Source organism: Ipomoea nil, unplaced genomic scaffold (genome assembly GCF_001879475.1).
Source record: "Ipomoea nil cultivar Tokyo-kokei standard unplaced genomic scaffold, Asagao_1.1 scaffold2942, whole genome shotgun sequence".
NCBI classification, from domain to species: domain Eukaryota; kingdom Viridiplantae; phylum Streptophyta; class Magnoliopsida; order Solanales; family Convolvulaceae; genus Ipomoea; species Ipomoea nil.
Window position 1 is genome coordinate 1329871 of NW_017619370.1, and position 17324 is coordinate 1347194.

At 39.6% G+C, this 17324-nt stretch overlaps 3 protein-coding genes across 4 annotated transcripts; 2 read left to right on the forward strand and 1 right to left on the reverse strand.

The window, feature by feature from the left end:
- The first annotated feature begins 3023 nt into the window (after positions 1-3023).
- LOC109162511 (protein STICHEL-like 3) lies at positions 3024-9329 on the forward strand. 2 transcript variants are annotated; one of them, XM_019311221.1, is made up of 8 exons: positions 3024-5929; positions 6008-6227; positions 6566-6786; positions 6865-7078; positions 7686-8223; positions 8328-8391; positions 8468-8556; positions 8846-9329. In XM_019311221.1, exons 1-8 carry the CDS (start codon positions 3947-3949, stop codon positions 8910-8912), a joined length of 3396 nt encoding a protein of 1131 aa, XP_019166766.1. In that variant the 5' UTR covers positions 3024-3946; the 3' UTR covers positions 8913-9329. The 2 variants fall into 2 exon arrangements, with proteins under 2 accessions (XP_019166766.1, XP_019166765.1); XM_019311220.1 differs by having other exon boundaries at positions 6566-7078.
- A 2785-nt stretch (positions 9330-12114) lies between these two features.
- Positions 12115-12843, forward strand: LOC109162442. Its single transcript, XM_019311144.1, has 3 exons — positions 12115-12427; positions 12490-12550; positions 12831-12843. The coding sequence occupies exons 1-3, from the start codon at positions 12115-12117 to the stop codon at positions 12841-12843; spliced, it is 387 nt and encodes a 128-aa protein (XP_019166689.1).
- A 1082-nt stretch (positions 12844-13925) lies between these two features.
- Positions 13926-16445, reverse strand: LOC109162443 (LRR receptor-like serine/threonine-protein kinase FLS2). Its single transcript, XM_019311145.1, has 5 exons — positions 16241-16445; positions 15591-15751; positions 14604-15065; positions 14183-14302; positions 13926-14123 (listed from the first exon to the last, which is right to left on the reverse strand). Exons 1-5 carry the CDS (start codon positions 16443-16445, stop codon positions 13926-13928), a joined length of 1146 nt encoding a protein of 381 aa, XP_019166690.1.
- Between the last annotated feature and the right edge of the window lie 879 nt (positions 16446-17324).

The window sequence follows — 17324 nt, forward strand, 5'->3', positions numbered from 1 at the left end:
ATTGATGCACAACACTCAGTATAGGAATGCACAACATTTTGTATAGGAATGCACATCTTTTAATAGGACTGATTTACCCTAAATTTATATATTTTAATATTTTAAAGGGATTTGTTTTCTTAATCCGTGTGATTTGTTTCTTTTAATCTCAATCATACATCATTCTGATTTAATGGTCTAGATTAGTCCTCACGTCCTCACCTGATCCGGACCCTATATATATATATATATATATATATATATATATATATATATATATATATATATATGCTCAACAAAATTACTTAAAATTTCCATTTCATCCACTATGCTTACCGCATAAGTCAAATGTGGGCACGTCAAACGTGTAGCTATCAACTTTTGCACATTGTAATAATTAATAATTAGGGAAAATGGCATTTTTTCCCCTTAGTTATATATTTATAGCACTTTTTCCCTCCGAGTAATTAATGTAAGCACATTAGCCCCCTGAATTATTTTAAAAGTGGTTGTTTTCCCCCCTGATATATTAAATTGACATTTCTACCCTTAAAATAAACATTTTATTTATTTTTCTTATCCAACAAATTATTGCGTATACGTAGGGATGACCACGGTTTGATTCGAATTGAACCGGACACTATAACAATCGAATTAAAAGTTTCCGGTTATGATTCAGATCCAGAACCCAATATTTGAATTTCAATTTATTAAAATTATGAATCGAAAAAATTGGATCCTGAACCGTGAACCGGGGGTTCCGGATCCGGTTCGCAATTTTGAACCGTCTTTATTTTAAAATTTTATTTTTTATTTTAAAATAGTCTAAATTCAACAATAAATGTATTTATTTTTTTTTTCAGTTCGGAACATGAACCGGCCATCCCAGTTCGCGATTTTAATAAACTCTAAATATCGGGTTTCGATTCTAAAATGTACTTAGAATATTTCGGTTTGGTTGCTATAGTGTCTGTTTGGTTTGAACGAAATTGTGGTCATAATTTGTTGGAGAAGAAAAATAAATTAAATATTTATTTTAAGGGTAAATATGTCCATTTAACATTTCAGGGGGAAAAACAGCCACTTAAATAATTCAAGGGGGGAAAATGCTATAAGTATATAACCCAGGGGGAAAAAGTGCCATTTTCCCTTAATAATTATTACCAAATAATTATTATCAAATTAAGGGTCAAATAGTCCTCCAACTTTAAGTCAAAGTACAATTAGACTCTTGAACTACCAAAAGTTTCAATTAAGTCTTTCATCTGTTTATTTGTATGTAATTAAGTCCATAATTTTTTAAATTTGTTCAATTAGCTCATTATGCGGAGTATCAATCTAACTGTTTTATATTTGATAATTTTAACACTAATTTTTATTTAAATAATGAATATTAGTTTATTTAGTCTAATGTACCAAAATGTTTACTTAATATAATTAAAATTTCTAAATAAATACTGAGTATATATTTAATACCATCTGATGTCCTCCGAGTATAGTGGTGTTGCCACGTTTAGTCCTAAACTTTCAAATTGACCGTCTGTGGTCCTTCGACTTTCAAATTTAACCATTCGTGGTCCAAGTTAGCCACCTATGGTCCTTCAAGTTTCGAAACTTAACCAGTCGTGGTCCTCTTGAAAGGACCATGGTTGGTTAAAATTTAATAGTTGAAGGACCATGGGTGGTCAACTAGGACCACAAATGGTTAAATTTGAAAGTCGGAGGACCACAGATGGTCAATTTAAAAATTTAGGACTAAACGTGACAAAATCACTATACTCGGAGGATCTCGAATGGTATTAACTCATTTATGTTAATATCAAATCACATGACAATCTAGATGCTAGGTTGCGAATCTAGTAGGTTGGAATCAAATAAAAAAAATTCTGGTTAGTGTGATAATATAACTATCAAGTAACAGAGATTTATTATTAAAATTGTCAAATTTAAAGATTTAATTATAATTAATCATAAAATATTTAAAAATTTCTACCAATAAAGCCAAATATATTATTTTTAGGAAAACCTTAAAGTGCTAGTCAACACTGTATGTCTATATGAATGGAGTATAATCTAAATTACATATCTAGTTGAATATTGTATTTTTACACTACTCCACAGGGAGGGAAGTTACCAAGCTAACTGTCTGATCAACTCATGAAGTATAATCTAAGCTGCATACCTAGTTGGACATTGGATTATAGCACTACTTCACAAGGTGAGGAGTTACCAAGCTAACTGTTTGACCAACTCATGGAGTATAATCTAAGCTGCATACCTAGTTGGCCATTGTATTATAGCGCTACTCCATAGAGAGGGGGGGAGGGGGGGTTACCAAGCTAACTGTTTGACCAACTCATGAAGTATAATCTAAGCTACATACCTAGTTGGACATCGTATTTTAGCACTACTTCACAGGGAGGGGAGTTACCAAACTAACTGTCTGACTAACTCATGGAGTATAATCTAAATTGCATACCTAGTTGGACATTGTATTATAGCGCTACTCCAGATGGAGGGGAGTTACCAAACTAATTGTCTGGCCGACTCATGGAGTATAATCTATCCACGGGGAGGGGAGTTATCAAGCTAACTGTTTGATGAACTCATGGAGTACAATCTAAGCTGCATACCTAGTTGGACATTGTATTATAGCACTACTCCACAGGGAGGAGAGTTATCGAGCTAACTGTCTCCAACTCATAGAGTATAATCTATAAGCTGCATACCTAATTGTCTCCAAGCTAACTATCTGGACAACTCGATTGAGGTCGCTACCGTATATATCAGAGAAACTTGTCTCCACAATACATGGTGTCTTTCAAAAGAACTTTATTGATTGTACCTAGTATAAATACTAAATAGATACAACGTTAACATTTTATCATTTTTTCTATATTTTGTGACAACATTACAGCCTTTTCTTTTTAAACAGTTTTTTGGGGGGTTAAAACTACAGAGCAAAACAGTAGTTTTGTGAATTGAAACACACAAATTTATGGTTTTAGTTGTTGTCCTGTTCCACTTCTGGAGCTATCTGTCAAGTGTCAACAGCAGATTCTCCATACTCCCATCCTTATTCCTTACGCCCTCCGTCCTGCGTTTTCCCATTCAAGAATTTCCGTTATTGTCTCTACACACACACACACACGCACTCACTCACTCACACTTTCCACTCTCCATTTCTCTCTCTACCTCCCATCCTCACAATATCACTCTCAAAGCAACACTTTACACTGTACCGTGTTCTCCTCACTCTCAACTCTCAGCTACCTCTCCCTATCACTCCCACACTTACATGGTCGTGAGCGCGCGGCATCCTCCATTGTTTTATTCAAAGAACCTCCCGTGAAAGTGTATAGAGGGATGGAGATCTGATTTAAGTGAAAGAAACTGATGGCAATAGTGGACAAGTCTGTTGCCTCTTGATTCAGGTAATCCCCCTCCGGTTTCTTGCTGTTTGCATTGACCCTTTATGCTGCAAGGCTGTAAAGTTGTGGCCTTTGCACCAGAAATCAAGGGTTTCAAGAAAAAGATGGTAACTTTGTCACTGCCTCCCTCAGTAATTGACAGTTCCCAGTGTTTTCAAAGTATGTTCTAATTCAGATTTTTTTCCCCTGGTTTTTGCATGAGTAGCAATGAATTTTGAATTTTTGGGGTTAAAGTTGGTCAATAGTTTTCTGGGTCATCATTGGACATGAGTTTGTAGTTACAATATATGCTAAGTAGTGTAGTAATAGTATGTTTGGGGATTTCCGAAAGGTGAATCTTTGATGACTTGGGGGTTTCTTGTTTCCTATTGAGAAGCTATTAATATTTGTTTTGGTGAATTGGAAGTTCTTTCAAGTTTAGAATAGTGATTTGGTTAATGAGAAGATCTGGGACAGAAGAGAATGTTGATTTTCCTGATTTCTAGTATTGATTCTAGAGAATTTCCAATTTTGGATCAACTTGTGTGCTGGTGATCATGACCAAGGCTGTTCGAAACCGCATACTTAAAGATGTAAATGGTAACATTAATGATCACCTCCGGAACCACATACATTTGACAAATTGTATTCATTTAAAGAATCATATGCATAAGCAGAGTCCCATCTTGGGTGATAGGTCTCTTATGAGGGACCTTGCTGCCCTTCGGAGATCGAGGTCCTTGAGGGATCCTTCTGCAAGCCCGCCCTCGTGGCATTCCCCTTCGGTTGTGGAAGCCCCTCCCGTCGTAGCAGCTGAAGGGGGTGCGGAGACTAGACAGTCTGTAGGATTGGAGATTCCGAGGGATGGTAGAGGGTTATCTGAAACCTTACCGCCTATAGCTGACCTATCTACTTCAAAAGTGGGCAGTGGTGAAGTTAACAGGCGGAATATTGGTGGGATAGTAGTTGGAAGTGAGTGCAGTAACAAGAGTGGAAATCGAGAACCGAGAAGGGTCAGGAGAGAAGAATCAAGTGGGAGGAATCTCGGGACTGATCTTGTTGCTGGAGGAAATGGGCTTCGAGATGATTCGCATGGGCAAGATGATCGTGTGAAGACTTTATCTGAAAAACTGAACGAATTCTCTTTGGACAGTGATGAGGTGGCTTCATCGCAGGTTCGTGTTCACGGGAGACATGGCCACAGCAAGAAAATTTCAAAGAGAGGGGAAGCGTCCATTAGCGGGCACCACAGTGGGAGGGTAAAACAACGTAAACTTAATGGTGCAAGGAGATCCCGCGCTTCTGTTGCTTCCAGAGATGCATTTGGTGAGAACGAAATGTCTGTGGCTTCTAATTCTTTTGGTCAGAATACGTCAAACCAGAGATATCAAGTAGAACATGGGGACGAAGAATATGGCCACCAGAATGTCACTCGGGCTCCTAGGAATGGATGTGGGATTCCTTGGAACTGGTCGAGAATTCACAATCGGGGAAAATCTTTTCTCGATTTGGCAGGTAAGAGTTTGTATTGTGGGCTGTCTGAGTCGAGGTTAAAGAAAACTGGCACTGCTCAAGTGAGGGACAGTCGAAATATCCCTATGATGTCTGAATACTCGAGTTCATCTTGTAAATCTGCAGAAGCATTGCCTTTACTACTCGATCCTTCTGGCTCCCAAGAAAGCGCTGAAAACGCTGCTTGGTTTCACGATTATTCGGGAGAATTGGGTATCTTTGCTGACAATCTACTTAACCGTGAAATTGACTCTGATCTTGCTTCAGAAGCTAGATTTGGCGGGCACCGTAATTTTCGTGGTCATGGTAATGTGAGGCACCGAAGTCTTACTCAAAAATACACGCCGAGAACCTTTAGAGATCTGGTGGGGCAGAATTTGGTCGTGCAAGCTCTTTCTAATGCTGTTGCAAAGAGAAAAGTTGGATTGCTTTACGTGTTCTACGGGCCTAATGGTACCGGGAAGACTTCGTGTGCACGAATATTTGCTAGGGCTTTGAATTGCCAGTCTCTCGAGCATCCCAAGCCTTGTGGAGCTTGCAATTCTTGCGTTTCACACGATATGGGGAAAAGTCGAAATATAAGAGAAATAGGCCCTGTCAGTAATTTTGATTTCGAGAATATTATGGACCTTCTCGACACTATGATCATTTCCCATTTTCCATCTCAGTATAGAATTTTTATCTTTGATGATTGCGATGATTTGCCTCCCGATTGTTGGAGTGCTATTCTAAAGGTTATCGATCGGGCTCCTAGGCGAGTTCTTTTTGTCCTCGTTTGTTCAAGCCTAGATACATTGCCTCATATAATCATATCGAGGTGCCAAAAGTTCTTTTTCCCAAAGTTGAAAGATGCGGATATAATCTATACGTTGCAACGGATTTCTACCAAAGAAGATCTAGAAATCGATAAGGATGCGTTAAAGCTTATTTCAACAAGATCGGATGGATCGTTGAGGGATGCTGAGATGACTCTCGAGCAGTTGAGTTTGCTCGGGCAGAGAATCTCGGTTTCGTTGGTACAAGAACTGGTGAGTTTCGTTATTTCGTGTAATTGGATCTTAGCTATTGGTATTTTTTTTTCTTAAGATTCTTGTGTTGCGTGACAGGTTGGGCTTATTTCGGACGAGAAATTGGTCGATCTACTTGACCTGGCCTTATCAGCAGACACTGTCAATACTGTGAAAAGTCTGCGGGAGATAATGGAATCCGGTGTCGAGCCCTTGGCTTTAATGTCGCAACTTGCTACCGTTATTACCGACATTCTTGCCGGTAGCTATGACTTCACAAAAGAAAGACCTCGAAGGAAGTTCTTTCGCCGCCAAGCATGTACGCATATTATAATTTTGCATCTTCGATTACACAATCATTAGCATTGTTGATATATTCTTACATATTGGTAAGATCCTTGTGGTAGAACCGAACTTTTGTTGATTGCTAGGGATAATTTTATAGCTCGAATTGATTCAAAGTACCTACCGAATCAATAATTCAAGGAAAAAGCGTCAAATAGGCCATTGAACTTGTCGATTTTGTGCAATTGAGTCACTGAACTTAAAAAGTGTGTAAAACACTATTTTCTAGTTCCAACTTTGTCGTTCTTTACCAAGCTACATATGTTTATTATTTCATTAATTGAAGGGACCGCTTTTTTGGTTTGATTTCAGTATCTAAAGATGATATGGAAAAATTACGTCAAGCTCTGAAAACGTTATCCGAGGCCGAAAAGCAGCTGAGAGTGTCGAACGACAGACTAACCTGGCTTACTGCAGCATTACTGCAACTCGCACCCGATCAGCAGTATCTGTTACCCAGTTCCTCTGCAGACACTAGTTTTAATCAAACCCCCCTCGGGATTCCCGGGACAAGCAATGTTGGGCATACTAAGATGTCTCAAAGAGAAAGAGGATTCTCGGCAGAAAACGTTCAAGCTGGAAGTTCTAGCAACAATTACACTGGTACTAAGAAGAGAGGTATCGTTGATAGAAATGGAGTTATTCCTCAAAAGTCTCGCAGCATTTCTAGTGATCGGAATAGAGTAAGTAGTGGACAAGGGCCCGGTAAATTTCGAAACGAAATTGAAGATATTTGGTTGAATGTGCTCAAAAGGATTCAGATAACTAGCTTAAAGGAGTTCCTGTACCGGGAAGGAAAGCTGACCTCCGTTCGATTTGGTGCAGGTACTTTAATTACATTTAATCCATTTTTTTTGGTCCGACCACGAGGTGTCCTGAGCAGACCCTAACTGTAGGAGGCACCTTTAAGCCCGTACCATACTCAGACTAATCCCCGTTTGCACCGGGCCAGCCCAATTAAGGGGCAAAGTGCTGGCCAGATTGGTTTTTCCATGCGAGAGGGGGTACTGTAGGAGGCACCTTTAAGTCCGTACTATACTCAGACTAATCCCCGTTCGCACCGAGCCGGCCCAATTAAGGGGCAAAGTTTTGGCCAGATTGGTTTTTCCATACGAGAGAGGGTTTGAACTCTCGACCCTCTTTTAAGGGACGAGAGTGCACAGCCACTCACGCCAACCAATTTGGTTACATTTAATCCATTTAGTAAACCCATTACTATTACTTGTATTGTATGGTGGTTTTTGAATGTCATATTCTCTTTCCCTCCCTTAATTTTCATTGCATATACAAAAACTTAAGTCGATGAAACCTTGGAGGCTTGGACATATTATTTGCCTGTACTTTCATTTGCTTGTATTAAAGTTGCCTCGAGCAATCTGATAATTACTGTCTGAAGGTCATTTTGATTCATCTTCTGAATGTCTTTCTGCAGCTCCAACAGTGCATTTAGTTTTCAGTTCACACGTAACGAAGTCCAAGGCGGAGAAATTTAGAGTACATATTTTACAAGCGTTTGAATCCGTGATTGGATCCCCCGTGACAATTGAAATCCGATGTGAATCAAGCTCCAGTCTTGGCAATGATGATGTCAATAGAAGGCCCCGAAAAGAAAGAGAAGGCGCTTCGACAGAGTTTGACTCTACTAGAATTAGTAAAAGCGAGATCGTGGAATTAGAAACTTCTCCTCCAAAAGAAGTCAAACACGAGGGGCATATTCACGAGACACGACTTGATAGGCGGAGTTTTGGAAATGATTATATTGGAGAACCATCCTCAACCGCTAAGAATTCTAACGTACCATCTGTATCGGATGTAAGGAAATTGGGGAACGGAAACCCGAACCTGAGCCTGATGAGACGCAAGGTATCTCTCGCTCATGTACTTCAACGGGCAGAAGGATGTGCCCAGCAGAGTCGATGGTCACAACGCAAGGCTGTTTCTATCGCCGAAAAGCTTGAACAAGAGAATCTGTATGTACTTCTATTTTGTATAGTAAATGTAATAAGTTTCATATTGAGTATCGTACATTTTTCGACCATAAAACATAAGAAAACTAATGTTTTATGTTTTGCAGGAGATTGGAACCAAGATCTAGAAGTTTGCTTTGCTGGAAGACTACAAGAGTATCACGTCGAAAGGTATTTTTTGTCACGGAATTTTGTTATGCTTTTCTTGATTAATTTATAGTGAACTTACAGAATTTTGTATGTGCAGCTTTCGCGCTCGAAAACAAGAAGTAGGAGACCGAAAGCTTTACTGAAGTTGGTCTCTTGCGGGAAGTGTCTCTCTGGTAGGTCTTCAAGGTAACGATAGAAAAACAAACCAGATGCGCCGAAAGGCTGCAATAATGCAGATTTCAGTTGTACTTTTCTGTTCTTTTTTATGCATACGAAATGAAAAGTTAAATATTTTATTTGTTAAATACATGTTTCAATGGTATGAAGATAGATGATAAGAAATGGAAGATCAGAGCTTCTATTGATCACGATTTAGGCCTCTTTGCTTTTCTTGCTTCTCTAAAACTGCACAAAGTTATTCGTTTTTATTTTTCTGTTTGCTTTCCGAATTACTCCTCCTCGTCAAATGATCCAGTGCAAAAGAGAAGAACGTTGTTGAGAGAAAATACTCTTTGTTCAATCCCACTTTTGGTGGACATTAAGGTATGCATAGAATTCTCTGAATCTGCTGGAATAGTTTCTTCGAATGTTTATTTCAATCCTAAATGCTGCTTCTTTTAGTTATTTATATCTGAACTCGAAAATTACTTGATACTGGACAGCATTTGTTCAAGTTTACCAGTTTTCTTGCTTGTGTAATTCACATTTCTTGATGGGATCAATTTGACACTGAATAGAATGATCAAGTTGCAAAATTATGGAATAAAATTGGTTTTTGATATGGGATATTGTTTGTTATAAACATGATGAATTTTTTTTTTTTTCTTTCTTTCTTTTTTGCCTTGATGTTTGCTACTTCACTGCGGTACTGATCAGCACCGGTGTTTCTATGTATCTGGTATTGTTGACACTTGTTCCCATAATATTCGGTGTAATAAGATATATCATGTTTGGTTGTACTTGATTCTAAGAAATGAAATTCTGTATATACACAATCTTAGTTTGATTAATATTACACCACGAGTTTTATTTCATTTTTTATGCTCTGCATACGTCATGTTTTGATTCATTTAGAAAAAAATGGCGGTGGATCATAGTTTTTATTCTATTACTTCACAAGGCATGTGCAAAAGTTTTATTCCTAGAAAGTGCATATAGCATTTTCCACGTAATTTTCACATTGCGATTCCACTGACTCGACAGAGCATTTGGGAGGATGTAAATTACGGTGATTCAATAGCTCAACAGACATCGTCAAATGTCGTTGTACAGTTGTGGATTTTTTCTGTTATCTAAAAAAATCAAACGCACAATTCGTGAAATTTCAGACACATTTTTCTAATTGAGAAATTAAAACACAAAATAAATTACCAATAACTTATAATTACAAAAGGAATTTGGTTTTTCTTAAATTTTAACTTATAATCCTAAGGTATTACGTTGACATTTTTAGGGCTGCTTCCACGAATGCTACTGTTTTCTAATATGTCCAACACAGAGTTACGAATGAGATGAACGTGGCTCTGTTGAGGCCTTTTAATCATGAAGATGTGAAGTCGGCTCTTTTTGATATGGCTCTGGAAAAAGCCCCGGGACTGGACGGTATGACTCCCGCTTTTTATCAACGCTTTTGGCCGGTGGTGGGACATGATTTATCTTGTTTCGTGCTAAACTGCTTGAATACTTGTACCATCCCACTTGGCCTAAATGACACTACTATTGTCTTGATACCGAAGAAGAAGGTGCCGGAAAAAGTCGGAGATCTCCGACCAATTGTGTTGTGCAATGTGGTCTACAAGGTGATAGCCAAAATGCTCACCAATCGTTTGAAGGAGATTTTATCTCAGATTATTTCACCTACTCAGAGTGCTTTCATCAAGGACCGCTTACTTTCTGACAATATTATTTTGGCGGGTGAGATTGGTCATTATTTGAGAAGGACAAGACAAGGGGCTGTCGGATGGTCTGCGCTAAAACTTGACATGGCTAAGGCATACGATAGGATGGAGTGAAATTTTTTGGAGGGAATGTTGTCTGCTTCAGGCTTTGCTCCAGAATGGGTTCAGTTGATCTTCATGTGTGTCACGACGATTCAGTATAATGTGACAGTGAACGGTGAATCGGTAGGCACTGTTATTCCTTCGAGAGGTATCCGGCAGGGGGATCCTTTGTCGCCGTATCTTTTCATTATTTGCGCAGAGGGGCTATCGACGTTACTTAACCGTGCTGAGACTTGCGGGGATATCCATGAGATTAAAATGCCCAGAGGTGCGCCACCGATATCTCACTTAATGTTTGCTGATGATTGCCTCCTATTTTTTTAAAGCTAGTCCCCGCAAATCACACACAATCAAGGATGCTTTGGACTTATATTGCGCTGCTTCGGGACAAAGAATCAATTTTGATAAGTCCAATTTAATGTGCAGTATGAGCACACTAACTGAAATGCGTGAGTATATTGCTGGTTCCTAGGGGTGCGCTTGATAGAAGATTTGGGTAAATATCTAGGCCTTTCATCCTTCCTGGGGAGAAACAAGATAGCCACCTTCCGGTTTATTGAGCAGAAATTAAAAGATCGCATGAGTTCTTGGCGAACAAAATTCATTTCGAGAGCGGGGAAGGAAATCCTTTTAAAAAGTGTTGCTCAAGCCCTCCCTATTTTCGTTATGTCTGTGTATCTCCTGCCTGCTACAATATGTGACAGTTTGGAGAGATTCATGAATCGTTTTTGGTAGGAGAATGGTTCGGCAAATAGAGGGATCTCTTGGACTAGTTGGTCGAGGCTATGTCGACCGAAGAGCTCTGGCGGGATGGGCTTTAAAAAACTCCATGAGTTTAATCTATCACTCCTTTCTAAATAGGGATGTCGCCTAATATCTTGTCCGAATACCTTGGTGAGTAAAGTGCTGAAGGCCAAATATTATCCTACAACTGATTTCCTTGGAGCAAATCTTGGCAGCAACCCAAGTTACATTTGGAGATCCATTTTAGCAAGCAAGCCTATTTTGCAGGGTGGTTTAGCGAAGAGGATTGGCGATGGGAAAAACACAAAAATCTGAGAGGTACTGTGGCTATCTGACAGAGTTAACCCATCCCTAACAACTCCTGTGGTAGATGCTTTGAGGGATGCTCCGGTGGCAGGACTTATGAACGAATCAGGGACATGGGATACAGAGATTATTGATGATCTTTTTGCAGCTGCAGATATACCCAAGATCCTGGCAACTCCCATTTCACCGGACTGCAGCGATGAATGGTATTGGAGAGGCGACTTGCACGGTAAATACGCTGTATGTCATGGTTATCGTTATCTGATGAGAGGACGCCATGATGCTGAACCGACACTTGAGTTTGTGGAATGGAGTAAGTTGTGGAAGCTTCCTACCCCTCCCAAGGTTCGAAATTTCTTATGGAGGTGTATGAGGGGCGTTTTACCTGTTCGAGAAGCGCTTAGGAGTAAGAATGTATAGGTGGGAGGCGGATCCCCGCTTTGTGAATGTGATTATAAGACCATCGACCACCTTTTCTGAAGATGCGTTTTCTCTAGAGAGTTGTGGGGAGCTCATGCAAATCAAAGTAATGTGAATTTGCCAGGCTTATTAAACATCCTTCTGTGCACTCTCCAACCTGCTGAGATGGTAAAGATTGCGGCAGCTATGTGGTTCGTATGGAATGCCCGAAATGATCTCGTGTGGAAGAATATCTCTCCCTCCTTGGACTTGTTAAAAAGGCTCGTAGATATAAATGCGGCACTTTGGGTCCAAGCATACACCGCACAGTGAGGTACCCTCTTTACCATCATCTTTTAGGGTCTCCTCCAACAACTGGACTCCCCCGCAGCCGGGTTTCATTAAATGTAATGTGGATGCAACTTTGTTTGGTTCTGGTGCTGGTTATGGTGTTGTTGTACGCAATTCCGAGGGAAAGTTCGTGGCAGCATGCATTGGAAGACTGCATTGCGCTGATGATCCGTATATGGCGAAAACTATGGCGGTTAAGGAGGCGCTCACTTGGATGAAGACACATAGTTTCAATAACATTATTCTTGAATCAGACTGTTTGAATTTTTGTTCCGCTTTTAACTTTGTCGTTTGGATCTTTCATATGTTGGTTTGGTAGTAAAGCAATGTCATAAGATTGCTAGTGACATCGGGAACGTTTCAGTTCGCCATGTCAACAGGTCAGCGAATCATTTAACTCATGTTCTAGCGCGGGCTTCTGATTCTATGTCTGCCCTTTGGTTCGTGGTTTTCTACGCCACCCACCTGTATCTTGTCTTTTGTTGATCTTTAATATATCATCTCCCTTCTCTCAAAAAGAAAAAAGAAGAAAAAAGTTCATACTCATAAGTTCAATTGGAATAATTCCTCCATTAAAAACCTTGCTAGAAAAACTCTATGGGAAAAACCTAGTCAAGGGAAAAAGAGTGCATGATATATGTTCAATTATGTGTTGCACAGGTTGCCTCATTAAAAACCTTAGGCTAAGAAAATTCAATTAGAAAAAACTTAGCTAAGGAAAAAAGAGTACAACCATAACACCAACATAAATTTCATGGCATAATATTCATAATTCATTATACCCCCTGAAAATAATAATCTTCAAATCCCTTATATTAAACTTCCAAAATATAGGGAGGAATTTTGTGAACAAACATGTTCAATTGCCAATGGGGTAAATATACTTTATAATATTCTTCAAATCCCTTATATTAAACTTTCAAAATGTAGGGAGGGATTTTGTGAACAAACATGTTCAATTGTCAATGGGGTGAATATACTTTATAATAATCTCGTGACTCTTCTTGAGCTCATGTGGGTATAATATTGACATCATAATGTCTAGCAAATTTTTTTTTCATAATATACCCATTTTTCATTGGTGCAACATAATCTTTATTGTCCCCTTATAGAACAATGGGGGAAAGATATAATAAAACCAGTTTTGGTACTTGGCATTCATGGGGATACAATAATAATATAGAATCGTTATGCTGTGCAACCGTGTGCACCATGCACAAACGACATCGTTTTGACTAAAAACGCGCGTCCAACTTAAAAAAAATCCAGTTTCGATTCCCGTCAACAACAGTATGCTGTGCTCATTCATTATGGATATTTAGTTCATTCATTATGGATTTTTAGTTCATTCATTCTGAATATTTAGTTCATTCATTCTCGATATTTAGTTCATTAATTCTCGATATTTAGACGGAAATCGAAACTGATTTTTTTTTCATTCATGCTGGATATTTAGTTCATTCATTCTGGATATTTAGTTCATGCATTCTGGATATATATTTAGTTCATTCATTCTGGATATATAGTTTAAATTATACACAACATAATGTTGTTGGCAATTTGCCATACAAATTATTCTTCTAAATGCCCAAACTTAGAGCCATTACCGGGCTGGCTCGTCTCGAGTTCGACCGAAAACGGGTTGGGCTGGGTTGACCCGTTTTTACACGGGTTGGGATTTTCCCAAACCAACCCGTGTAAGACGGGCTGACGGGCTAAGCGGGCCATCAACATATTACTGTCCAGATTCAAAGACTACAGATCCAGATTAGCCAAACCTTGGGGAATCAGACCAACAAGTTGATTCTCGTTCAAGCTGAGATCCTTTAAAGAAGTCAAATTCTCGATACTACCAGGGATTGATCCACTAAATCGGTTCCCATGAATCCACAATGACACAAGGCCAACCATGGATCCTATGACATCAATTGGACTAGTCATTCCACCACCTTCCTGGTTATTCAACCATAAAATATGCAGCATTGAGTTGCGAGAATTGTTTGGTATCGTACCACTAAGCCCATTGCCATACAGTTCAACGCAGTAAGAGATGGAAGCTCCCCAAAATATCTCGGCAATGGTCCTACTATGTTACAGTTGGAGCATGAAAAAATCGTCAACTGAGAAGATTTCTGCAGGTTAGAAGGAATAGACCATCTAGTAGTCTTATTCAACGGGTTGTCATCCAAGCCAAAAAAAGAATACTAGTAAGCCCATGGAAGAAATTCGTGGGTATCAAATCAAATTGATTGCCATCCAAGAACACAGACTGTAAATTGCCAAACTCACTTAAAGTTGGCAGTTTGTCATATAAATTATTCTTCTAAAAAGGCCCAAAAATAGAGTTGTCAAAACGGGCCAGACCGGCCCATATGGGCTGGCCCGTCTCGAGTACAACCAGAAACGAGCCGGACTGGGCCGACCCTTTTTTACACGGGTTGGGATTTTCCCAACCCAACCCGTGACGGGCAGACAGGCTAAACAAGCCATCAACATATTACTGTCCAGATTCAAAGAATATAGATCTAGATTTGCCAAACCTTGGGGAATCATACCAACAAGTTGATTTACGTTCAAGCTGAGATCATTTAAAGAAGGCAAATTTTTGATATTAGCAAGGATCGATCCACTAAATCTGTTCCCATGAAGCCACAATGATACAAGGCCAACCATGGATCCTATGACATCAATTGGACTAGTCATCCCGCTACCTTCCTGGTTATTCAACCATAAAATCTGCAGCATTGAGTTGTGAAAATTGTTTGGTATTGTACCACTAAGCCCATTGCCAGACAGTTTCAATGCACTGAGAGATGGAAGCTCCCCAAAATATCCCGGCAATGGTCTTACTATGTTACATTTGGAGCATGAAAAATTCGTCAACTGAGAAGATTTCTGCAGGTTAGAAGGAATAGACCATCTTGTAGTCTTATTCAACGGGTTATCATCCAAGCCAAAAAAATAATATTAGTAAGCCCATGGAAGAAATTTGCGGGGATCAAATCAAACTGATTGCCATCCAAGAACACAAACTGAAAATTGCCCAACCCACTTAAAGTTGGTAGTTTGCCATATAAATTATTCTTCTAAATGCCCAAACTTAGAGCAGTCAAAACGGGCCAACCCGCCCCATACGAGCTGACCCGTCTCTAGTTCAACCGGAAATGGGCCGGACCGACCCGTTTTTACATGATAGGGGAAAATCCCAACCCCACCCGTGTAAGACGGGCATACGGGTTAAACGGGCCATCAACACATTACTATCCAGATTCAAAGACTACAGATCCAAATGAGCCAAACCTTGGAGAATTAGACCAACAAGTTGATTCTCGTTCAAGCTGAGATCCTTTAAGAAGTCAAATTATCAATATTACTAGGGATTGATCCACTAAATCTGTTCCCAGGAAGCCACATTAATACAAGGCCAACTATGGATCCTATGACATCAATTGGACTAGTCATCCCGCCAACTTCCTGGTTATTCAACCATACAATCTGCAGCATTGAGTTGTGAAAATTCTTTGGTTTCGTACCACTAAGCCCATTGCCAGACAGTTTCAATGCAGTGAGAGATGGAAGCTCTACAAAAATATCCCCGCAATGGTCCTACTATGTTACAGTTGGAGCATGGAAAATTCGTCAACTGAGAAGATTTCTACAGGTTAGAAGGAATAGACCATCTAGTAGTCTTATTCAACGGGTTATCATCCAAGCAAAAAAATAAAAAATAAAGAATACTAGTAAGCCCATGGAAAAAATTCACGAGGATCAAATCAATCTGATTGCCATCCAAGAACACAGACTGCAAATTGCCCAACTCACTTAAACTTCGCGGTTTGCCTTATAAATTATTCTTCTAAATGCCAAAACTTAGAGCTATCAAAACGGGCCAGCCCGACACATAAAGGCTGTCCCGTCTCGAGTTCAACCGAAAACGGGCCGGGCCGACCCATTTTTACACAATAGGGGAAAATCCCAACCCAACCCATGTAAGACGGGCATACGGGTTAAATGGGCCATCAACATATTACTATCCAGATTCAAAGACTACAGATCCAGATGAGCCAAACCTTGGAGAATCAGACCAACAAGTTGATTCTCGTTCAAGTTGAGATCCTTTAAAGAAGTCAAATTATCGATATTACTAGGGATTGATCCACTAAATCTGTTCCCAGGAAGCCACATTGATACAAGGCCAACCATGGATCCTATGACATCAATTGGACTAGTCATCCCGCCAACTTCCTGGTTATTCAACCATACAATCTGCAGCATTGAGTTGTGAAAATTGTTTCAATGCAGTGAGAGATGGAAGCTCCACAAAATATCACGGCAATGGTCCTACTATGTTACAGTTGGAGCATGAAAAGTTCGTCAACTGAGAAGATTTCTACAGGTTAGAAGGAATAGACCATCTAGTAGTCTTATTCAACGGGTTATCATCCAAGCAAAAAAAAAAAAAAAAAAAGAATACTAGTAAGCCCATGGAAAAAATTCACGAGGATGAAATCAATCTGATTGCCATCCTAGAACACAGACTGCAAATTGCCCAACCCACTTAAACTTCGCAGTTTGCCATATAAATTATTATTCTAAATGCCCAAACTTAGAGCTATCAAAACGGGCCAACCCGACACATACAGGCTGTCCCGTCTCGAGTTCAATTAGAAAGGAGTCGGGCCGACCCGTTTTTACATGGGTTGGGTTTTCCCAAACCAACCCGTGTAAGACGGGCTGATGGGCTAAGCGGGCCATCAACATATTACTGTCCAGATTCAAAGACTACAGATCCGGATTAGCCAAGCTTTGGGGAATCAGACCAACAAGTTGATTCTCGTTCAAGCTGAGATGCTTTAAAGAAGTAATATTCTCGATATTACCAGGGATTGATCCACTAAATCTGTTCCCATGAAGCCACAACGATACAAGGTCAACCATGGATCCTATGACATCAATTGGACTAGTCATCCTGCCACCAGTATTGAGTTGTGAAAATTGTTTGGTATCGTACTACTTAGGGCTGGGCACTCTGGGTTTCGGTTCGGTTTTTTCGGTTTCAGTTTTTCGGTTTTAAAAAAATTAAACCATTCGGTTTAAAATAGAGTTCGGTTTCGGTTTGAAAAGTTCGGTTCGGTTCGGTATTCGGTTCGGTTT

Excerpts from the sequence above, each read along its gene's own strand:
- LOC109162511 (XM_019311220.1), top strand. The coding sequence starts at position 3,947 with ATGACCAAGGCTGTTCGAAACCGCATACTTAAAGATGTAAATGGTAAC. Across the intron at positions 7,079-7,685 it reads CTCCGTTCGATTTGGTGCAG|CTCCAACAGTGCATTTAGTT; the intron begins GTACTTTAATTA and ends GTCTTTCTGCAG. Across the intron at positions 8,224-8,327 it reads AAGCTTGAACAAGAGAATCT|GAGATTGGAACCAAGATCTA; the intron begins GTATGTACTTCT and ends TATGTTTTGCAG.
- LOC109162442 (XM_019311144.1), top strand. The coding sequence starts at position 12,115 with ATGCGGCACTTTGGGTCCAAGCATACACCGCACAGTGAGGTACCCTCT. Across the intron at positions 12,428-12,489 it reads CATTATTCTTGAATCAGACT|TAAAGCAATGTCATAAGATT; the intron begins GTTTGAATTTTT and ends TTGGTTTGGTAG.
- LOC109162443 (XM_019311145.1), bottom strand. The coding sequence starts at position 16,445 with ATGCTGCAGATTGTATGGTTGAATAACCAGGAAGTTGGCGGGATGACT. Across the intron at positions 14,303-14,603 it reads TTGGGAAAATCCCAACCCGT|AAATCTTCTCAGTTGACGAT; the intron begins GTAAAAAAGGGT and ends TCTAACCTGCAG. Across the intron at positions 14,124-14,182 it reads GTATGGCAATGGGCTTAGTG|GAAGGTGGTGGAATGACTAG; the intron begins GTACGATACCAA and ends TTGAATAACCAG.